General features: G+C 40.0%; 1 protein-coding gene across 3 annotated transcripts; it reads right to left on the bottom strand.

Annotated features, from left to right (window-relative positions):
• AFG3L2 (AFG3 like matrix AAA peptidase subunit 2) lies at window positions 1-23,333 on the bottom strand. Of its 3 annotated transcripts, none has more exons than XM_009101943.4 (17): window positions 23,154-23,333; window positions 17,994-18,093; window positions 17,444-17,512; window positions 16,868-16,983; window positions 15,805-15,957; window positions 13,582-13,656; window positions 12,017-12,138; window positions 9,473-9,746; window positions 8,784-8,921; window positions 7,732-7,885; window positions 7,040-7,147; window positions 6,793-6,918; window positions 5,623-5,733; window positions 4,934-5,049; window positions 3,897-4,097; window positions 2,108-2,302; window positions 1-996 (listed from the first exon to the last, which is right to left on the bottom strand). In XM_009101943.4, the coding sequence occupies exons 1-17, from the start codon at window positions 23,277-23,279 to the stop codon at window positions 754-756; spliced, it is 2,427 nt and encodes an 808-aa protein (XP_009100191.1). In that variant the 5' UTR covers window positions 23,280-23,333; the 3' UTR covers window positions 1-753. The 3 variants fall into 3 exon arrangements, with proteins under 3 accessions (XP_009100191.1, XP_050826433.1, XP_050826434.1); XM_050970476.1 differs by lacking the exon at window positions 23,154-23,333 and adding an exon at window positions 22,606-23,122; XM_050970477.1 differs by lacking the exon at window positions 5,623-5,733.
• Between the last annotated feature and the right edge of the window lie 1,065 nt (window positions 23,334-24,398).

Below are 24,398 nucleotides of genomic sequence, written 5' to 3'. Positions count from 1 at the left end.
TTTGTTCAGAAAAGTACTGTTTTATTGACTCAAACTGTATTTACACATCACATTCATATGTTCAATAGTTTACAGAACTCTGTAAAAAACTGACTGGTAAAACTGCAGGAGCCAAACAGTTTCAGACTTAATTTAAGACACTGAACCATGAGTACATTTTAAGATATTTAAGCAAGTGTTCAGTTTCACTGGCAACTTACATGGCAGTTCTCTGTAGACAAACTCTAAAATCAAAATGAGGTAAAGGGGAAAGGGTCAGATGAAAGAGCTGATAGTTTTCCAAAGCTAGTATTTTGTACAACCAGACTTTTACATTTGACAATGCACTTTGTATGATTCTTTTTCTTTTTGGAAACAGGTCATATACAGGTATAGTTTAGATAAATAATCAAAAAACCCTTTGATTTTTGTAAGCTTACAGATGTTTGCAAAAAACCAAAAACCAGTGCCACAAAATCGGTGCATGAATCTGAACTGTTCCAACGCTTGAGAGGCTCAGTTCTGGCGTTCCACTGCAGCTCCAATTCCTTGTATGCTTCTCCAGCTGGCAAACAAAAGCTGATCACCTTTTACCAGTGAACTGATGATCTCACACATGTACATCGAAAGCAGAACTTCCTTATCTCATCCCAAGAGATCACTCTTCCACCCTAATACAGTTTGGTTGAATAAATATTTTTCATTTTGAAGTACAAACTAGGTGAGTTTGTTTCTCTTCCAGAGTGCAAGTCACCATGGGCACACACTTCACAGTTAAAATGGCATCCCTCCTCTGATCTGCCTAGCGACCTGTTCATCTGTTGTCTCCTCTTTTTCTTTTTCACGCTCTTTGTTCCAGTCTTTAAGGCCTTCTGGTAGTGAAGTATCCTCATCCAAACTTCCTGTACCTTCCACAAATTCTTCATAAGTAGACTTTTCTGCAAATGGTCTTGGGCCAAGCAACTCTAGCATGTCACTTTTATCAAGCACTTCTTTCTCCAGAAGCCGCAGGGCAACCTGGAATAGCACAACAAGTTATGTCATACGTATCAAACACCTAATTTGGAAGGGTCCTATGTGGAAGGGTTTCTTAAGGCTGTTAGTTTGGCATTGATTAATTTTGATAGGAAAAAACAGGTTGTTCAGAGTTCATCAGATACAAGATTCTTCTCCCCCTTGAGCACTTTTAGGGAGCACAAATACAATTTTATTTCTAATCCTGCTTTTAAGATTAAGCAAAGTGACCTCACTGTGGGTCACTGTCGCTTTTATTGTTGCTTCAGAACAGCAGCTTTTTGCTTCTGCCAAAAGGTTCCTGATGCAAGACATTAAGTGGCAGATGAAAACAAGCGTTCCCTTCCAGTCAGTGGGGATGGTTCAATCAGGCTGCTGTTGTGTTACAAGCTCAAGAGCACCATAAAATACCAATGTGTGAACACTGCACCAGGGTAGTTTGCAGCCTTGGGTCAGTGAGCTCATTGTTCAGCACAAACCACATTCAGTGATCTCTTTTGGGATGCTGACCTGCTACAACAGGATTTATAAATACATACAAAATTGTCTCCTTGTCAGTAAGCCTATTGGATGCCTATCCTAGAATATTATTCTTTTGCTGTATCAGGTTTTGTGGCATGAAGAAAGAGAATATGCACAAGCTGAATCTTGGCTGCAGTGAGGCAGACCACAAGCAGCCAAGGGACAGAATGGAAGAAAACACAGATATTTTTACTATCACTAAAAAGGAATTCAGAGAAAGGAAGTCATATGAACTTAGCTGGTTACAGGAGCTTCTTCTGCCCCCAAAAAATGGGGTCCTGGTATTTAATCTTTGTGTTTTTAAGTTTGCCTATCACATTTACTAAACCCTATGTTAGCAGGCAGTCTCTTCCCTCCAACTTCCCAAATGAATATTAACCATATAAGCAGGGAGGGATGTTAAATCATGCTTGTGAGATGCTCAGAGGTGTTCCAACACAAAAAGGAGGTTTCTGTTTAAGTCTTGTGACACATTCCTAAGATTACATCAAATGGGTTTTGAGCAAACTTCCTCATATACAGACTCTATTTTAAATCTAATTCAGTTCAATTCAGATTGGAACTTAGTGGCTAAAAACACTGTAATGCTCACCTTCTCCACTTCTGCTTTCTTCTCAGTCAGCAGATTTAATGTCCTTTCATAGGCAATGTTAATTAGCGACCGCACTTCTTCGTCTATCAACCTGGCAGTTGCCTCGCTGTAAGGTTTCTCTAAGACCATGTCTCCTTGACGAGGGAGATCAAAGGAAATCTGCCCCACTTTTTCATTCATACCAAACTGAACAATCTGAAGGAAAAAAAATTAAATCAACAAAGGAGACAGCAAGAATTTAGAGTATGTTGATGTAAAATATGGCCAACATAAAGGAAAGAAGTCCTGTTCCTATACCCTAATCTTTTCCTGTAACATCAACCCTTCCCTGAAAACTCAAGTCTACTGAAGTTAACACACGTGCATTGACTTTCACTTATTTCTTTTTACTGATTAAAGTGAAGGACACAAATAACACCGTTTTAAAGTGGTTGCTAGTGGTATGCATAGTGCTTTGCTGTTTAAATTCTATTACACAAAAAACACATCAGCCTTCCTTAAGCAGTAAAACCTTTCTTTACCAGAAACAGAAGTGTTTTGCCAATTCAAAATACTTCTAAAGTTTAGCATATTCTACTCACCCATAAAGGCAAGCTAACTTAAGTACTAAAGTAGAGGGTCTTGAAGGTTTTTTCTGTCACGTCCAAAAATCATATGCTATCTCTCATCTCAAGACACTCCTCTACAAATGTCAAACAATTCTTATCTTGCTTCACTCAGTACAGAATACTGACTTGTCCGGTTGCCAAATGTGGATGTTTTAAATTGCATTTTGCTCCAGCAGAGGCAGAAGCAAGTTCAAACAGCTATTTATTTATTCACTCCATGGCTAACATCCATTTGATGGTTACGAAAGCAGCACTTCCCACTATAGCAAGATCTACACAGGTATGACAACGAATATTCAGAATTCAAAGAGATCTCACCATTAGAACCAAGCATCTTAACCTGCTTTCTTAATTTTGGTTGACATGTACAAAAGTCTGTAAGTAAACTTATTTTATAAATTTAAAATTGAGCAAGAGTCATGAAGATCTCATAGAATTAACAGGATATCATTACACATTGCCTTCCAGACCTGAGGCAAAAGAAGCACACCTGAGACCAGGAAGTAGGTGGGGTTGGGGATAAGCATGCAGGGGAAGATAAGTGTACTCCAAAATGTCCTTTACTCCTTGTGAGTGTCTTATGAGATGATAACCTTTGTCCTGATGCAGGAAATGTAGTAATACACCTGTGTGTAGCCCACAGCTACACTTAGGTGAGTCATTGCATTGATAAGATTTTAAATTACTCATCTACATTAGTTAATATGATACAAACAAAAACCAATGTCTTAATTCCCATAGCCTTAACTGACATCTAATAGTGCTTTCAAACAAGGTTGTCTGGATTTCAAGTGTGAACTCGAATTAAATCTTCACACTGGGCAATTGTAAATGTAGGATGATATGATCAATTCTGAGCACTAAATTCCATTTTAAAATAAGAGTAACAACTCCCACATGTAACTGAATCCAATGGGCTCCAACTGCAATGTGTACATTCCTGTGGGCAGACGTAGGGCAGTAATTGAAGCCTAATGCATGGACTGCTGTTGTGAGACTGAAATAAAATATTTGGTCATGAGCATCTCTAAACAACACCATGATGCTTATTCATACAGTGTTTACTGAAACAAGGCTTCAGAGAGATACATCTGATGAAACTGCATCACAGCAAAATATTAATTAAGTCAGAGATAAAGAAAACAGTAAATGAAAAAAAGAAGTCTCACTGAAGCCCATACCTGAGCATATGCACTCTGGGTCACCTTCTTCAAGTCATCTTGGGCACCAGTAGTAATTCTTCCAAAGAAGATTTGCTCAGACACACGTCCTCCCAGAGTCATGCACATTCTGTCCAGTAGCTGCTCTTTGGTATAAAGATACTGTTCTTTGGGCAAATACTGAGCATAACCCAGTCCTTTACCACGTGGAATAATAGATACCTACAAACAAAAGTAACAGGGCTACAACTAAACAGTGTTTAAAACCATAAAGCATTCTTCAGTTTGATTTATTTTTAATACCGCAACCTACACCATACTCACCCTTGAGGTTTAATTCAGACATTATTTCCGTTTACAGTTTTGCCCCCATTGTGTTTTATCCTTAAAAGCCCTGGCTAGCTCTAAACTGGGAAAACAACTACTAGAATATCTGGAAAAGAAAGGTAAGACCACTGTCATATCTTCTCTAAAAACCGTATCATATTTTAAAAAGACCATTTTAATTAAAATCCACAATTCCTTGAATGTTATTGGGCATTATGTACTCTGTGACAGATATAGCATTTTGAATAGTTTAAGGAATTTCCACATTTACTAATGACCTTTCTTCCAGAAGTAAATCATACAATATTTTTAAGCCTGAGATGAAAACACAGCTATACAAAACTACGAATGTTAAAGCAAGTTAGGGAGATTGGGGTGCTTTTTCCTCTATGTTCATGCTGTGAAGCCAAAAGAAACAAATAGAAACTAAAATTTAGCTTTCTATATTCCTGAAGAATTCCTGTGTAACCTGGTAAGGATAACTTAAACCACTGATCAGTACTGAAAGCCCCAGAGAAAAAGCAGCCATCAAGGCAGTCAGATTCATGAGAACAGATCTCTCACTTTCAAAGGACATTTATATCACAAACGACGTAACAGCTAAGTCAGTTAAGAAAGTTACAAGAAATGAAGCAAAATGTACTTAACACTGTGGGGGAGGGGGGAACTACAAAGAAAAAGATGTTGCTCATGCTAATGTTAAAATTAAAAGTCCAAATTAGCCTTCTTACCTTTAACAGGGGGTCAGCATGTTCCAAAAACCACCCTGCAACTGCATGCCCTGCCTCGTGATATGCTACTGTCTTTTTCTCCTCTGGCTGGAGTACTTGAGTTTTCTTTTCCAAACCTTTGTAAAATAAATTTGATTAATAGTTTCAGACACAACTTTCTCCTCTGAAATCCTTCACCTCATTTGCAAAGATGATGAGCAATACTTAGAGGCCATACATGCGATCCATTGAAAAAGTTTAAACACCACCCCAAAACTTGCAAGTTTTAGAAATTCACATCTTCCAGGTTTCACTGTAACCTTGTCCTTCCTTAGACTTTCTAGTTTCAATAGAAGTTCTTAAGAATATTCAAATATTTAAATAAAACATTTGAACTTTAAAAATCTTTTCTAAACTACTTCAGTCTAGCAGCAGTTAAAAGCATCCCTAAACCCAGCTTTTCTTCTTGTCATTTTGAAGAAGAAATTAGAGACGGGTCCTGATGAAATTTCTCTTTGTATCCCTTCCTCTATTACAGAAGTCAGCAATGTAGACAGGATACTTCTTTTCTAAATCTCAAGTGTGTTTAGGAGAGAAAGAAAACAACTTTGAAGAGCAGGACAAAGATCCAAAAGCATGGCTTCCTACACATATAAAAAAGGCAGTTGCCTATTACAATTTTTGAGAAACAACTGGTGCTATTCACATACCTCCAATAACCCTTTCAATTGCTTGCTCAAAATGCTTTTGGTTTATAGCATCTGAGAGATGCCTTGCAGCAATTAAAGCAGCTTCATTACACACATTAGCAATATCAGCGCCTAAAAGAGAAGGCAAGAATTACTGATCCTCTTCAACACTTTTTTCTGAGTTTAGCATAAACATAATGTTACCCATAACTGGTGTGCTATAAACTCTCACTGAGCTTCAAAATTAAAGGTAATGTGCTCTGAAATAGCTTAATTATTTAAGATCTATTTAAATACATGTACTGTAGTTATAGGCTTTAGGATTTTTCTCACAGGTAGACAGCCAGCAAATAAAGTTTATTACCAGTGAAGTACTTGTTTGATACATCTCACCTTCCTTTTCTGTCTGCAACAGATTATGCTTAAATATATACTAGTATGTATTTAGCTGCATGCATTTTCTACATGTGAATTCTGTATAGCTCAGATGTTGGTATATCTTTAGAAGATATCCTTTCACATTACTGATTTCAAACCATCCACTTTTTGTTAAAACTATTTGCAGTAGTGCTATTGAGGCAACAAACATCATCATTGTAGCTACCAGAAACATTGCCAGTCAAATCACAGAAAACCTGTTTTATATAGACCAAAAACCAGTGAAGAATTCACAAGCGTTGAATTGGGAATATATGTGAGAACTCCCATTACTGTCTTATAATCTAATTAATTTCAAATATGTATTTGTAATTGTAATTTCAAATCTGACCAGCAGCTGAATTCTGCAGTGTTTTTTGCTTTTTACATCCACATTAACCCCCCTACAGAATATGAACACAAACTTCACAAAATCCAGGTCTTCTCCAGAAGTGTTCAAGAATGAAACAAACAAAGGAAAGGACAAACAAAGGAAAACACTCACAGGAGTGATAACAATCAGAAACCTTTGAATTGCTTGTACTGAAGACAGAACAAACTCCCTCTTCATGTCACCCTGACTGAAGCTGACAAAACCTGAGACCCTCAGAAATCTCCTACTTGCTCTAACAGGCAAAGAGAATTTCAGGCTGTCTCAATAAATACAATGAAATCGAATGCCATCCAGAAAATCAGGTGCAAGAAAACCAGAATTAGTAGGGAAATCAAACATCTAAAGCTTGGAAAATATTAGTGGCATTAGGAGTCACTTACCAGAAAACCCAGGGGTTAGTGATGCAAGCTTTCTTGCTAGGTTGTCTTTATTTAAGACAGTGTCTAATTTCAGAGGTCTAAGGTGAACTTTGAAAATGGACGCTCTTCCTTTTATATCTGGGGGTCCTGTAAAATACAAGACATATGGTTTTAATTTTCACACACATATATATTCAAATTGAGTGTGTGCAAGGAAGCTACATGTATAAATAGCTGCAGTGACTGCAGGCACCCAGGTAAAACTTACCAATGTAAATCTGCCTGTCAAAGCGTCCTGGTCTCATCAGAGCAGGGTCTAAAATATCTGGCCTGTTAGTACCTGCCAAAATGACTACATTTGTGGTTGTATTAAATCCTGTTAAAGAAAAGTGATTGAGAAAAGCTGTGTAAATATAATTTCTGTGAAAAAAAACCCCAAAACCAGAAATAAAGACTGCCCACTTTACAGGGTCATGTAAGAACTGACAGCTCAAACAAATGATCTTAAAGCTAAAAATATTTCTATTTATTGCTGCATTGTCCAGCTTTTCATAACAAGCAAGAAAATGGCCTTGGGCTCTGCTTTGTGAAGTACTATATCAAATCCTGCTTTATCTTCAAAACACAATAATAGATTAACTGCTCAGGAAATCACAGAACCAGCATGGCTAGCTGTATTTTTTTAAAGACAGACTGTTCTCATTGTGAAGATTTTTTTTGACTATTCAACTACAACAAAGAGTTAGGAGATACAGAACGAGGGTTCTTTTTCTCTGAATGAATTTTAGTAAAACATCAGGCTGCAGCAAAGTGAGTCACCATGCTTTATTTTAGGAAACAAGGAAAGAGAGACAATTTGAATTTAAGCTAGAATCCAAATCTTGGTTAGCAGGTCTGAACAAGCATAGTCTTTCCAGTATCCTCATTATTACAACATAGTATTAGGCATTAAATACTCACCATCCATTTCTACTAAAAGCTGATTGAGTGTGTTCTCTTGCTCACTTTGTCCTCCAAAGTTGCCCCTTCCTCTCTTCCTCCCTACTGCATCTATTTCATCAATGAAGAGAATGCACGGGGCATTCTTACGAGCCAGAGCAAACAAGTCTCGAACCTTAACAAGAGAACAAAGAATGTATCAGACTGGTTTGTAGCTCCTTTGAGTTGGGGGGTGGAGAGGGGTGGGAAGAGGCACATCAGTTACAGTATCCCTACAGCTCAGTAGGGCAATGAAGAAGCATTCATTCCAAAGGCTTCAGCCAGCCTTCAAGGCAATGATAAATTGCTTAATTCCCCTCCAAATATTCATTTGGGAGTTGAATTAACTTCTAGAAGTCTGGAAAAAACATCCAGGACATGAGTAGATAGCTGAAATTTTTTTTAGACTTTCATATTTTAAGCAAGGTATTACCTAACTACTGTGGTAGTTACAGCACAATCTGACTTGAATTTTAGATGCAACATTGCCATGTTCCTCTGCTTGCAAACCTATCAGAAGGACCTTATTAAAACCAGTTCAGTGAGTTAACAGATCTACAACTGAGGAATCCAACTGGAGCAAACAGGAAATGAAAAATTAATGGAGAATTTTGACCTGAGTGAGAATTAGAAGCAGCTCAGAGCTTTACTACTTTATACATTAGTGATGCAATTACAGAGCGCTTCTTTGATGACAAAAAATGTACAGCACACATGAAGAGATGCGAATTTTGGACAGTAGGCCATACAACAGAGCTTAAAGAGTGCTGTTTTGTGTTCTCAAGCACCTGAAAAGAGACACATCCTTAATGGCCTGAAACCATTAGGGCAGTTCAGCTAGTGAACTGCCTCAGTAACTTTTTTTAAAGGTACACTGATGATTTTTGTGTTTAGACAGTTGCACGTGGTATCACTTGTAAGAAATCTGCATAGAAGCAACAACTTCAACTGTAATCACACCATTTGTCTCGCAAACCTGACAACACCCTTTCAACAGCCAATACTGAAAGAAAAGAGGAAGGCTAAAGACTTACTCGTGCTGGACCCACACCAACAAACATCTCTAAGAACTCTGAGCCATTGACAGTGATAAATGGCACATTGGCTTCTCCAGCTGTAGCTTTAGCCAGAAGTGTTTTCCCAGTACCTGGAGGACCTGTCAGAATTGCCCCCTGCAAGAGAAGCAGATATATTTTCCTCATAAAGAGAACATAATATTAAGCCTATGAAATAACATGTCGATGAGATTGAGCCCTCTGGCTTTTCTTTCACCACAGTCAAAATCATGCAAGGAAATAATTGAAGATTAATCCCTCCTTTAAAGGAGCAAAAGAAAAAACAAATTAGATACAACACTACCATGCTGTCTTAGAATTGCAGGAACAGTGTTTTCTTTGACTGACATATTAAGTAAAAAAAAGAAAGGTATATCATCAGGTGGACTCCCCTGCCAGCACAGCCAAAAGGCAATTCTGTAATAACCACTTGCAAAATTGCTGTTATACCTATATGTGTATCACTTCTGGTCCACATGAACAGATAATGTATTCCAAAAAGCAAGTCTTCTGGCACCACAGTTACACTACTGACACTTAATGCTTGCTTATTTTTTTTTCTGATTGGAAGACAGAAGCTGGAAAGCATTGCATATGTAAACAGTCCTAGTACAGTTTAGAATACTGAGGACTACTAGAAGAATAAGTCTAAGTCATCGATCCCTTACCTTTGGAATTTTTGCTCCCAGATCCTCATACTGTTTGGGATTTTTCAGGAAGTTAACAAACTCCATTATCTCTAATTTGGCCTCCTCACAGCCAGCTACATCTTTGAATTTAACATCTATTTCATCCTTAAGGACTTTGGCAGTAGTTTCACCAACACTGAAAAGTCCACCCATTCCACGCCCTGCCCGACCTAAACCTGCAGGACCTCTTCTTAATGTGTACAGCAATGAACCAATAATCAGAATTGTAGGCAGCAAACTGAGGAGAAATGATCTGTGGAGAAAAACAAACAAAAAAAGAGAAACCTATCACAAAAATCCATTACTGCAAATAACACACAGAAGATGTTGGTTCCATTATAAGCAAATTCAGGACTAATACTCAATTAACTTGTAATGTTTGTACTTCTGCAGGTTGTTCACACTGGGAAACCACCAAAATAAATTTGGGAACAAATTGTTACAGTTATAGTTGCTCATTTTTAAACCAAGCACATCAAGTAATATTGCTGAGTTTTGCAGAGGAAAAACTGCATTATCTAATAAACAGAAGTAGCTTATTTTTCAAAGGTAAACTTACAGGACTAGTTATGTAAATGGCTATATTCTCAAAGTAAGCTGCATTAGGTAGCATATAGACAGTGTATCCTATTACTTCAAGCAGAAATTTCTCTCCAAAATACATGCTCTTCTTCCCTGAGGTCTTTCAGCTTTTTACATTTTTTTTTCTCCTTTCTATGTTTTAATTTTCATTTTCAAGGATACAGATTTGCAGGGGGGAGGGAGTGGTTTCTTGGGGTGGGGTTTTTTGTTTCTGTTGTGTGGTTTTGGATTTTTTAGAATTATTATTCATTGTCCATTGTCCTCCAGCTTTCTAGCACAGCTCTGTAAAAGCCCAAAACCCTAACACAGTCCTCTTTATCATAGTATCTGAACACTGTACAGATTTTTCTGTGAAAAGGAACAGCTTCAACAAACAGCTCACAAGATGTTCCATCCACACTCAGCAAAAACAAAATGCAGAAAAGAATGACAATCATAAAGCACGGGATTTCCAGGCTTTTCAGATAACCCACATTCCTGGGATAAAGAGGAAAAGAAGGATTTTTCCCTTTACTGTGCTGTTCAGCAGATTCTGATCCAACAGGGAACAACAGTACTTTGATGATACTTAGCTGTTCTCTCCTGTTTTCTATGGCATTCCTGGGGCAGAGCAATATATATAAATATCTATATGAAGAACAGGCACTGAGGAGGAAAGGATCAGGGATGCGGTCAGAAAGAAGGATTCAGGAAGTAAAAGTCTGTACAAGGCTGAAAAAGGCATAGGAACTGATCTGCTTTTCCCAGTCTGTGTCGAGAAGCCTCAGGCCAACATGCAGCCTTTTCACACAAGTGCTGCATTGCCCTGACCATCACTTTTCCCCAGGTTTGTTTAAATAAGGGCTCAACAGATTAATTTATGGACCATGGCATGCTCCATTATGAAGAAATAGGGAAATGAGGCAGGCAGTGTGTAGAACAGGGAAATAAAAACCTCTGTCTGAAGTTGTAGGATTGCCCAGAGTTAAGGCCATTCTTCTTGCTGCCACCAAGACCAAGAGGCAGCAGCAACTTGGTAACACAAACTGCAGTAAAACCAAGATATTCCCCTCCATCCCCCTAAATCAAAACAAATACCCCCAAGTACATAAACACAACAGAGGCAGTAAATGAGCCATTTTCATTAGTCACATGGGCTACTACACCCAAAGTCGAACTTCTGATGATAAAAAAACCTGACAGACATCAGTAAGAGTAACTTCTAAACTGCTCACTTAGAACCAAAAAGAAACTAATCCCTGGGTTAAAAGAGTACGTTTGTCTTCTAAGCCATTTGGAAAAATACATCAGAGAAGCACTTTTACTGTCTTCTAAGTAAGGTCAATGAAATTCAGAACACAAATCTAGTATCAGAGCCATTATTCCCTAATGAAAAGCAACAGTGCTGTAAATCTAATATCAGTACTATTTTTCTTAATTATTAGGAGCATGATCCATCTTCCAGTTTCTGTTAACAGGCAGATTAGTGTCATTTACTTAATCACTCATTTCTTGCTTTTTTCCAAGGCCTCAAAATTTGACTTATGCTTAGTTTTTGGCCAAAAATCGATGCCAAGAATATTTCAGCCAGTGGCTCTATGATATAATCTGTCCGCTCAAAAATCTACATAAGCATCATCTCTGGAGCTCTGCTGCTGTGCCCAGCTAACCCTTGCTCTAGTAAAAGTCACAGGGAGGAAGGGCTTAAATGAAGAAAGGCATAACAGTAAAACATTTATATAATACGAAGCTATATTTAGAGTAAGAGGATATGGATTTCTTCATAGACAAAGTACTAAACAGAGTCTCTTACACTTAACATTAAAAACAAACCCAAGCTGATTGTTTTTCTGATAATACTGCCACCTAGTGAAGCATAAGGGATGCGCATTACAAACCTACTTCTCTATTGTAAACACAACCTTTTTTTTTTACCAGAGACTTTTTAAAGTAACTTCTTACCCATCACTCTCTGTTGAGTAGACTACAGGCAATCTGTTCTCCACTTCTATTCCCAGATCTTGCTGCACAGTCTCCAGATTCCGTTCGAAAGTGTCCACGCTACCGATATTAAACCAGACGTACTGCGAGGAAAATAGCAGAGATGACCAAGTGCCCTATCTTATTTCACCTTTACTACAAGGCAGCTTCTTCTAGTCTGGTAATTCCTTGTGCATGTGTTAGATTTGGACCGAGTTTAAGTTGCCTTGTCAAGTGTTTAACTGGTATAAGAGGCACCCAACAAATCTGAAGCTCCCAACCTGTATACACTTGCATCTATCACTGCTTCTGCAGAGATGATAAATCCCAATAGTTTTAGGGCATTTTAAACAGATGGAAATACTGGCATTTTCTTCAGAAAAAAAAATGGAAGGGAGTAATAAACAGATGTTTATAAGGGACCTATATAGTCAGAATAATACAGAGCACTGAACCTGGAAACACAGCAGTCATACAACTTACTGTTTCATTTGAAGGTCTCAGTCCTTCTCATTAAGAAAAGTTTTTGCTTTTCTTATGAAAAGCTTCTGCAGTTTATACTAGTTTTAAAGTCAGCTGTCTTCACAAAAAAAACCAACCAACCAACCAACCAACCAAACAAAAAAAACCCAACAAACCAAAAAACAGCAAAAAAAATATCACAGACCAGAAAGAAAAATCCAGTCATTACTTTCAAAATGTGTTGAGATCTGGTCAAGAAAATCTCCCCTTTTGCACTACGACCTGCCTGACTTGTCCCTCCTTACCCTAACATTGAAAAAGAAAAAACAGAGCATTGAAAAAGAAAAAACAGAGCAGTTAACTGATTGGGAAACAAAGGCAACTGGTTGTATGTGGGCTAAAGAGTAGGTGTATAAATAAGCCACAATGAAACCCACTGATTAAGTAATTGCTGCAGATTTCACTTTACCCAGGAGGGACTTGCAGACCTTGTTTCATAAAGACAGTTAAGAAGAGCTCCACCACCTAAGAAGAGATAACCTGATAAAGCTTTTCTAATGCTTTGAATTTTCTAGGAAAATTTTATTTTTTTTTATTAGGTCTCTGACACTGAGTATCATTCTTTGGAAAACTTTCACCTGCATCAGTCTATTCCTTGCTGTGCTACTAGAAGAGCAGTTCCATGAAATAAATACTTTGGAAACAAACACTTCTTTTTGTTCTCTCAAGTAACTGGCTAAAGCAGTTTGGAACAGAAAAGATTCCTAAGTATGTGGACTTAAGTCTGGGATTTTCTTGAGCAGATGGAAAACAGCAGTTAAAAATACAGAACCTCCAGCAATTTCTTGCTCTTCCTGTTTAAGTATCTGTATTAAAGAGCATAGTGCTGGAAAGGAACTACTTGTCATAGTTTCAAGGTATCTATGGCAAAAAAACTGATACAGTAAAGTGAAAAACACTTGATGTAGGATGATGTAACAAGAAAACATGCTTTTGATCCAGGCCAAGTTTTTGTCTCAAACTTTACATAAAAAGACTGTTTTGCTGCTTCTAATATCTCATGTACATGTATTAAAAGTGTTTACCCATTCGTGAGGAGACTTTCCAGGAACAAAGATGACTCTAACAAAGCGCTTGTTCACCACTTCAAGTCTGTCCACCTGCAGGAGGAGAAAAGAACAAAACCTGAGTGAAGAGTGTACAGTCACTGTGCTTCCACCACAGCTTCAGATAACAAATGTGAATCTTTCTGTTTTCCACTTAGGAGACTACAATTAATCATGTACCTCAGGACAGTTCCACAGTCTACAGTTTGCCATTAGGAATCATGTATGTAATCAGGAAAAAAAGGAATATTGGCACAACAGAATTTAGATTGAAAGACTGACATCGTATCCTTTTCTCAAGGAAAAACTCAATGCATGCATCAGCAAAAATCAGTTACAGTAAAACAGTTAAACAGTAGTTAATTGTCTCAGTGGTCAAACACCAAAACCATTAAGTTATATGATTCCAAACTCTCAGAGCAGCTTCCAAAACAAACCAAACTGAGCAAAATGAGGGAAATCTGAACTTTGTTCTTACAACTGTTTTCCCTAACAGAAAGGGCTTCCTGTGCTACAATATTAAATACAGTAACATCCATTACATTAAAAAGTATTTAGCTGGGGTAACAGACACTATATAAACCTAAGAACTGTGCTACAGGTTTAACAGATATATACCATTAAGATCTTTTTACAGGTCTCCTCCAGTGGTTAGCTTCTTGGATTTGACAGGGCCTTTTTAGAAAGTCAACTAAAAATTTTTCCATGTTTTCCTCCCCTTTCCATAAAATAACTGGTTTTAACATTTTTAAAGCATTTAAAACTAGCACTCTAGTTTTAGAAGTTGGGCCTGAACTGCACACAGGTTAGTAAGGTTGCTCTCTGAACTCACTACCTGTGGCCATTTCTGGTGGAACTGAAGGAAAACATGAGCTAAGAAGTCACTCTAGAACTAACCTGATTTCACACAACACTACCTGAACACCTTTGTTTTGAAAAGCACATGACTCCAGTAGTGCTGTCTTCCCCCCACTACTAAGGCAGCCAACAGCACTTAATAGCTACACATTTAGTCTGTCTTAATATCCACACCACATCTTACAAAGACACAAGAAACCTGGTTTTGGGCAACAGCCAACTTTCACAATGCTTTTCTGCAAGGAGGCTTCAGGCTTTATCACACTGTAAGAGCTAAACTAATATTTTTACAGAGTTCAGTGTCTCACTACTTCAGAAATTTAATCAGTAAGGGTTTTTTTCACAAGGTGTACAAAACCACCAATTTAGAACAGGACTGATTGTAAGACAGTCTAGGCAGAAGCATATTGAGCAGCTCTGCAGAGATCAGTTAGAAAAGAAAGGTAAGAGACACCCTTTTCAGCAGCTTACCAAAGTAAGGCAATGGAAGGTTAATTTTGTGTTAACAGAAAATCCCTCTAGGTTTGAAACCTAGAGGACAAAGCAAACCAATGCCTTCCTAATCCGTAGGGCGAAGCTACAAGCAGGGAGGGAGCAGAGCAAAGAACTCATGGCTCTTGAAGTGGAAAAAGCCTGTGCAAGACAATCTCCTGAACTTCAGGGCATCACCAACCTATTCCTCCAAGTATGGAAAGCTGCCAAGTTCTACAGAGAGATAGGATATTGATGATAAAATTGATTGCTCCAGTAGTGGCTCCAGGTAAGAAAAAATGACAGGAGAAAACAAAGAGAGGAGGCTACTTTACAACACAGTCAGAGATGAAGGGATGCCAATGAAAGGATTCTTCCATTCCCCACCCATTCCCTTCTGTTACCACTGCTGCTTCTCAGATTCCCCAAGGAACTGATTTTAGACATGAAACAAGCAGAAAACCTTTTCTTTTCAGAGGGATGGGCTCATGCAGGTGATAAGGTTCAGAGCAAATTTCTTCCAAAGGCAGCTGGCATGTCTCTTTAAACCATTACGTCAGCTTACCTGTACTGTAAAGCCATACCCAGAGAGTGTGGCTACACTGCCCCAGCACCCACATGAGTTATTCAACCAAAGTTTTGTCCTGAATTGCTATTCCCTCTCCTCTCTTGAAATGACATAAATCTTCACACATCCATCCAGAACATCAGATCTAGGAACCGATTAAAATGAAAGCTAAGTCCTTTTTCCCTTGAAAATTACACTGAGCCAATTCTCTCTCTACAGACACACAAACACAAGCCTAACTAGGAAGGCAGAAATGAGCATCTTCAGCACTGTGATATTTCACAATGATTCCCCTCCCCACTCACCAATCCTTTAGAAAGGTAGCTGTTGACAAAGTCTTTCCAGGTGATTTCTCTCCCAGGGACCCTGAAGAAGAAGTAGTACACAACCATTGTCCAGAAAAAAGAACTTCCCACTACATACATCCGAAACTCCCTGACATCCCATGGAATGTCACCCTAGGAAATGGAGAAGGCAAAAAGAAAAATTAGAGTCTGTAATACAGTAAGCACATAGGAAACAGGTTCTGGTATTTCTTTGTAGCTTCTATTTCCCGCCCTCAAGGTTGACACAGAGAATGTTAAACAAAGGTCTGTTTTGTTGTATGAACACATTTCAGAAATTTCACATAGAACTGAGGCATTACAGCAATAGAAATTCTTTAAGTGTTTTACAAACAGTAATTGAAGAGTTTTGATTCATGAACTACTGTTTTTATAAAGGAAAAAAAATATAATCACATGACCTTTCTGCCTCCATTCTAGAACAATTATCTTTGGTCTCCAGGAGTGCATACATGAACAACAAAAAATAAAGGAAAAAATTACAAAAGAAAAAGAAAATAAGAAGGATGAAAAACGTGCACCAAAAACATTCTCTATATACATACAGGAATATTTTATATATTCCTGTACTGTCAGGTGCCATCATCTTTGTGTTACACCTGGCAATAAAAGGCAGTAAATTTCAAAGGAAAACTCACCTAAGTATTCCATCAAGGTCAGAACATGTAAGAGCAAACTACATTTAATGACCATTGTGTGATCGAAAAATTCTCCAAATTGCCATTGAAACAAAACACGAGGCCTTTAAAGGTCTGAGGCTTCTCTCTAAGAATACTGACTACTAAAAACAACATTCACACAGCTTAAACTTCATTAACATTCCTGAACAGAGGCAGATGCCTCTGGAGTTATGCACAAAATAGTTATTCATGAAAGGTACTGAGTGGGAAGCCATCTAGAGCCAGTTGCCATGAAAAGCCTGGCACAGGAGGCTTGAGCAAGACTTGGACAATCAGAATATGGCCTTAAAAAGCAAAATCATGCAAGGTTAGTGACATAAAGAAAGATATTTTATAGTCAAAACCTTCTGTAATCTGGTCCACCAGTTAGTTTCTTCTTTCTTCCCTCCTTTTTTTCCACCACTCCCACCTCCTCCACTACTAGTTCCGCTGGGTTGTCTGGAAGTAGCTTGCTTTGTTTCTAAAAAAAAAAAAAAAAATTTCTTTTACATCTCATGCTAATCTCACCGTACCTTTTATTAATTATATTAAGGAGATGTTCTGAAAAATACACTAGTCTGCAATACTACAATAATTAGATGATGTGAAAAACAGCATTTTCCATGAAAAAACCAGATATATAGTCCATTAAATGACAGAGAAAGAGTTACAACCAGAAGAGAGGTCTGTTAACTTATAACTGAGGGACAGCACTCCAACAGAAGCATAAAAATAAATATTATTCCAGAAGATGAACGCTATTTTGTTTTCATATCATGTATAATAAAAACATGCCAATTTGCACTTCTAAACTATTCTGGTACAACTACATCTTCCCTGAAAAATAAAGAAAAAACCTAAAACCCAAACTCACAATTGTTATGCCAAAATCTAATTTAATGAATACACATTCCATAAAGAACTGAAGCAGCTTTTTGTACCTTTTGTTTCTCCAGGTGTACCTTTAGTTCCATTAGATTTCTTCCCATTGGGAAAATACTTTTCAAATCCTATTGAGAAAGAGGAAAGGAGCTCACAACTGGTTTTTATTTTATAATTCTTTCATCACAATTCAGTAATCACAAGCTGAATGTATACACCAGCAAAGAAGCTAGGAACATACAGACTGCAAAACCAGCTTTGTTCTGGTCTTTTTGTTGAAAAGCTCTACCAGGTCTCCATATATAAATCTGCTGTGTTGACAAGAGAATATCACATCTATTTAATAACCTGAAGTAAAGCTATGTTTTAACCAGAGATGGAGAAATTTAGGTCAACAGGAAGCTTCACTGCACAGTGTTGAACAAACTATACTATTCTTTAACAGCTCCTAAAAATCCCATAAATCAAATGTTCCATCTCAAGATTATAGGCTGGTTAGTGCAAGAACTGACTTCCCCACAGACAATAAAGCTAAATAGCACCTAAATACAGTCCTCAGCAAGGTATGTAAGCAGTCTGCTTTGTTTCACGAATCAAAGTTAGAGTCACCTTTGGGAGGTTGAGAGAAAAGCCTTCTGCAAGCAGCGATTACACTTGCCAAAACAGTGCTTCTATCAGCAGTAACTCCAGGAGTAACTTGGTCACAGAGCTGAAAGATGAAAAAGAAATATAAAGCAACAAGAACATGCCACAAAAATCTTCAAGTTCTCTAGTAGAGCCTTGCAGCTAGTCAGACGATACTTTACAACTGGAACTTTACTACAGATATTGTAGTAATTGCTGTGTGCCAGAAAGTAAGATACCAATGGAAAAAGAAAAGTTCATCAAGAGTAATTTCTACACCAAGGAGATTTTTAGCCTTGTTGTTAAGAACCGAGTTTCATCTTACAGACAAACAAAACATTGTTCATTAAAAGAGAAAAATCAAGCAGAAAACACTACAAGTTATGAACATTGAATACACACTGATTTCTATGGGACATGTTTAATCATACCAGCCAAATGACATTGAAATGCGACATTAACTGTGACTGTACAGGCGAGATCCACACACTACTCAATCATGTTTTGTCTGCAACCTTCCTTCAAATAGTTAAGAAGTTGTAACTTCTGAATATAAGAGATCTACCTGAATCCAAAAGAAAGGGATGTGGGAGACAATGCTTACATCCAGCTAAGAAACTAAAACACACAAGGAATCTCAGTTCAAAAAGAAGATCTAAAGCCCTATGTGGGTAAACATCCAGTTATAAAACCACAACAAACCTAGGCCTTAACATGGCTTATTCTTGTCCTTGGTGTCCTTGTTCTACGGCTGTTTACTGTTATTCATAATTTAAGTGCAGTGAAGGAAAATTAAATATTTAAACTTACTAGTTCTTAACAAAATTTTGCTACTACAAATGATACTTCAAAAAAAGTATAACCTGCAATTTTATTCAAGAAAAATCATATCTGATTTCTTCAAGAAGGACATATTTTAGATAAGATCCCTTTCATAAGCTTTTCCAACACTTCTGAGAAACAAAATTTTCCAAGATTTCCCCACAGACTGACTTTCCTTCTGCCTCCACTCCCTTCCACCACATAAAGGCACTCAGCCTCCTGGATTTTTTGATTGGAAGCTATTTACCTTAAGTGCCACAGAAATAGTAAACTGCAAAAACCAAACACTAACTGAAAAGCAACAGGTCCTGAAAACATGACTCTGAGTAGCCTTATATGACAGCAAACATCCATCTGGGACTATCACCTCTAGAACTATTTTGGTGAAGGGAAGCTCAGTGCTATGGTCAAGGTACAGTGGCTGTAAACAAAATTTTTATATATCAAATAAACTTTTGATTACTTGGTTGCACACTAGAACTACCCTAGGCATCCTGTCATTCATTAACTGAAAGCTGTAACTCTGCTGAAATCTTCTGTCTGGAGCTTCCTCTTCCACCCCTTGTTAAATGATGAAATACATTAGACTTATTTCAAGCATCCCTGTAGTTCCACCTGCTGGAACAAAGAAGAACACCAAAATGTTCCCATTCCTTGCTTTTGCTGTAGACTGAGCTAAGAATTCTTGGGCTGCTTGGTCAAGATTAGTTTTGTGCTGCTGCATGTCTCTGAAGAAAATCTGATACTGAAAATACAAGAGAGTATTTCATGGATTCTCAGAATCATGTACAGTGCAGAAAGTCTAGAGAGAAGCTAATGTAGAGAACAGCTACTAAATCCAATACATTATGACCTCCAACATGAGCAATTCTGTCTGTGCTCCTAGAAGAAGTTTTAGGACAAGTTGGATGCAGCCATGTGGGCAATAAAATAAGGAGTTTGCCACAGATCATGTATAGTTCAAATACAGACAGGGAGCAAATGCTGCAGCAACTGACAAAACTCAAAGAAACAGTGGGTTTTTCTCCTATTAGTGGTCCCCTACAACACAGAAAAATTAAGGACTTAGTTCTTCTGCAAACTCCAATTACTTTTTATTTGCAAAGAGACTGGAATATGCTGAAAGCTTTACTCCAACTAAGACGAAACAACTGCTCATGTTTAAAAGAAATGTTTAATTAAGCCAAATCTAATTGCCTGGCTCAGCCAGAGTAGCACAGGTTTACTACGGAATTAAGTTATTGTTTAAGTGAGGGAGAGAGAGAAGGGTAAGCAGACAACAGCTTTGGGGCAGAGCTAAATAATGGGACTTGCTTCTTGCTGGATTGTCTCTACAGATCCTTAATTCCATGAACACACACAGTCACCTGTCAAGTTAATATGCAGAGAGGTGAGTGCTTTGAAGCTGCTTTGTGAGAAAAAGGAACAAGTGACTTCATGGCACCTTCAGAGTCACCTGACTGCCTTGAGAAGAGACGGCTGAGAGGGGACCTCATTATTGTCTTTAAGTATCTGAGGGAAGGGTGCCAGGAAGGTTGATCCAGGCTCTTCTCAGTGGTGCTGAGCAATAGGACAAGAGGCAATGGGCAGAAACTGATGCACAGGAAGCTCCACCTGAATAGGAGGAAGAACGTCTTTACTGTGTGGGTGACTAAGCACTGGAGCAGGCTGTCCAGAGAGCTTGTAGAGTCTCCTTCACTGGAGATATTCAAGAATTCTCTAAAACACCAGCACAAAAACTGATCATCCTGATACAGGGTCTGTCTGACAATGGGAATGCCACAGCAAGCTTAGCTGATATAAGCATAAACAGAGAGAAAGCAAACAGAGCACATTTTGACTGGATGCTGTTTCAGGCTGTATACCAGGAAACTCTTGCCAAGGATCTCCCAGAGGCAAAAAATTTCACTGTATGTACAACAACAACAAAGAACAAAAAACAACCCCCACAAAACCAAAAACAAAACCTCCAAAAAAGCCAAATCAAACCAAAAATCTGAATTTTTTTCTTTTAGGCAAGCCTTGTGACACCATCCTAAAACTCAAGACTTTATAAATGTAAGTTCTAGATAAGAAAAACACAGAAAGGTCAGTTTTAGAGTTAAAATAACCCATAAAACGTTACTAGTCCAGAGTGCCACATAAACCCAAGACCACAAGCAGAACTACTTAAAAAGTTTACAAAACTGAGGCTGCACAAAGCAGGATCAGAAAATCCATTTGCTTAGCTATACAAATAAGATAGAGAATCCATTAATTCTAGAAAGCTGGAAGTTTACAGTTTTACCTATTATCAAATTCCAAATCAAAGCAAAATTAAACCAAAAAGTCTTAATTATCTAACAGCCACCAAAATATTACACAAGAACATAATGGGAAGAGAGGACAACGCACAGCAAAAAGCTGGTAAAGAAATCTACCTTAATGCAAGTTACTTTCTACATGGGCAAATAGTAGTAGGACAAGGGGAAATGTTTTTAAACTAAAAGAGTAGAGATTTGGATTAGAAATTAGGAAGAATGTCTTTACTCCTGGAGGGTGGTGAGCAAGTGGAACAGGTTGCTCAGAGAAGTTGTGGATGCCTGGAAGTACTCAGGGTCAGACTGGATGGTGCGCAGAACAACCTGATTTTGTGGGAGGTGTCCCTGCCCACGGCAAGGGGGACTGTAACTAGAGGATCTTTAAGGTCCTTTCCAACCAAAGCCTTTCTAAGGTTCTATGACTCCAAGCTACTCACTTTTTCTTACAGGAAGATCAATTTTAAAATAGTAATGGCTTTTTGGAACAAAGAGCCTCATTTTTCTGCCTACACACAAAGCCGGATGCTAGAATGAATACAAAGTCCCCTTCCTAAGACTGATTCCAAAGAAGAACTCTTTAAATTTTGTTGAAAGTAACAAGAATTAGCTTCCCAAGAGATCAGCAGCACTGATGGTAATGTTTTATTTATTGTTGAAACGATGTTCAGCTCTGATCAAACAAAACCAAATTCACCATTACAAACAATCCACATATTCATGCTGACAACAAAGCTACTAACATCCTTCTGTGTGTATTCCTTCACAATTATCACTGTCTTAGAGATAACCTTCACAGCTATAAAGGTGTGGCTGTTCACCACTCTATGCTACAGGAAAACAAAGAAAAGCAAGATGTCCATGAAAGGGAGAGGAATTAAGCAACTTCCTTTTCCCACAGGCCTGTCATACCCTCACTGTGTTAGAGCTGTCAACAAGGGTAATACACATCTTGTAACAGCTGGCAACAAAGGCCATTTTACTAAGAATGTGCACACAGACATCATGCTTTACCAGTTAGTACCACAGGTGCAGGTTCGTGGCATCATTGCAGTATGCAATCCCAGGATGCAAACAACTAGGCTCCTCTTTTCCAGAACACTGACACACAAAACAAACTGCTCAGTCACTAATCTTTAACATTTCAGTCTCTCACCCAGCCCCAAACCCACCTAGCACAACTCATCACCCTGAGAAAGCAATGGAAGAACTTTGGAATCAGGTGGGACACAGCACCTGGGAAACCAGTGGGAACGTGGGAACCCTGCTCTACGAAGAGAAGCTGAGAAAGTTGGGGCTGCTCAGCCTGGAGGAAAGTTGCATGGAGAGCTCACAGTTACCTTCACAGTATCTGAAGTGGATCTACAGAGAAGTCAGAGAGGGACTCTTTATCAGGAACTGTAGTGATAACACAGGAAGAAATAGATACAAATTCAAAGAGGAGAAATTAAGTTAGATACTAGGAAGAAATTATTTACTGTGAGGATGGTGAGACACTGGAACATGTTGCACACAGAAGATGCACGTGTAGTGTTCAAGGCTAGGATGCATGGGCTTCTAAGCAACCTGGTGTAGTGGGAGGTGTCCCTGTCCATGGCGGTGGAGTTGGGAAGAGAAAATCCTTAAGGTCCCTTCAGCCTCTAAGTTTCTATGAATACCGGCGGATGCAGCACCAGCAGCAGTTCTGGGTTGTCGCCTTGTATTCCCTCTGCAAGAGGACTCTGCTGCTGCCGAAGGAGCCCGCAGGCTCTCCGCACGGAGCCGACTGCCACTGCCAGGCCGAGAGGCGCGGCACTCCAGCCTGCCCGCTCACTCACCCACGGGCCCTCGTTCGTCGCCGCCCGGAAGGGCCGGTACGGAGCAGGCCAAGGCTGCGTCCTCCGAACGGGGTGAGGACGAGCCGGGGAAGGCGGCGGGCAGCAGAGACGCGCTCGGCTCCGAGCAGCGGGGCGCCTTTCCCCGCCCCGGGGCCGCCCGCCACCGCCACCACGGCCCTCCCTCGACCCCCGGCCCGCTCGCTCCTCACCTGCGCCAGGCAGGGCCTTGCGCCCCCGAGCAGGCCCCTCCCGCAGAGCAGCTGCTGCAGCGGGGCCCCGGGCAGCCCCCGGCGGCAGCCGCCGCCCCGCGCCAGCAGCAGGTACCGGTGCGCCATGGCCGCCCGGACCCGCCGTCACCACCGGCCCGCGCCGCCTGACGTCATCGCGCCGCCGCGTGCATTTCCCCTACGTCCGAAGGGCACACCTGGCCCCGCCCCTTAGCGGAGACCACGCCCACAAGAGGGTCACGCTCAGCCTTCTGACCACGCCCATCACCGTCACCACCGGAGCCCCGCCCTCCCTGTGGCGGGCGGGTTTCTCAGAATCCCGGAACCCATCGGGTCGGTAAAGATCTCCGGGATCATCGAGTGCGGCCTGTGACCCAACACCACCACGTCAACTAAACCATGGCATCAAGTGCCACGTCCGAGCTCTCCTTGAACACCTCCAGGGACAGTGACAACACCGCCTCCCTGAGCAGCCCATTCCGATATTTAATCACCCTTTCTTGAGGAATTTCTCCCTAATGCCCAACCTGAACCTCCCCTGGCACAGTTTGAAGTTATGTGCTCTCGTCCTGCTTACCCGGTAGAAGAGACCGACCCCCACCTGGCCAAAACCTCCTTTCAGGCAGTTGTAGAGAGGGATAAGGTCACCCCTGAGCCGCCTCTTCTCCAGGCTAAACACCCCCAGCTCCCTCAGTCGCTCCTCACAGGACATGTGCTCCAGACCCTTCCCCAGCTTCACTGTCCCCCTCTGAGCACGCTCCAGCACCTCAATGTCCTTCTGAGCTGAGGGGCCCAGAACTGAACCCAATATTTGAGGTGTGGCCTCACCAGTGCTGAATACAGGGTGGGGGGGGGGGAAGTCCCTGCCCCGGTCCTTCTGGCCACACTGTTTGTGATACAGGCCAGGGTATCACCGACCTTCTTGGCCACCTGGGCACATGCTGGCTCACGTTCAGCTCTTGTTGACCAGCACCCCCAGGTCCTTTTCCACTGGGCCACTTTCTCAGCACTCTGACCACAGCCTGTAGAGCTGCATGGGGTTATTGTGGCCAAAGTGCAGGACCCAGCATTTGTTTTTGTTGAACCTCATGTGGCTGGTCTCAGCCCATCTTTCCAGCTTGTCCCGATTCCTTTGCTGACTCAAGGGTGTGGGTGAGTCAGCAGGGCAGGCTCAGCCCAGCCCAGCCCAGCCTAGGCTGGCCAGCCTCACTGAGAAGGGTGGGTCTC

This window comes from Serinus canaria, chromosome 2 (genome assembly GCF_022539315.1).
Source record: "Serinus canaria isolate serCan28SL12 chromosome 2, serCan2020, whole genome shotgun sequence".
Classification (NCBI taxonomy): domain Eukaryota; kingdom Metazoa; phylum Chordata; class Aves; order Passeriformes; family Fringillidae; genus Serinus; species Serinus canaria.
The sequence above is the reverse complement of the archived record's forward strand: the minus strand, read 5'-3'. Positions and strand labels throughout refer to the sequence as shown.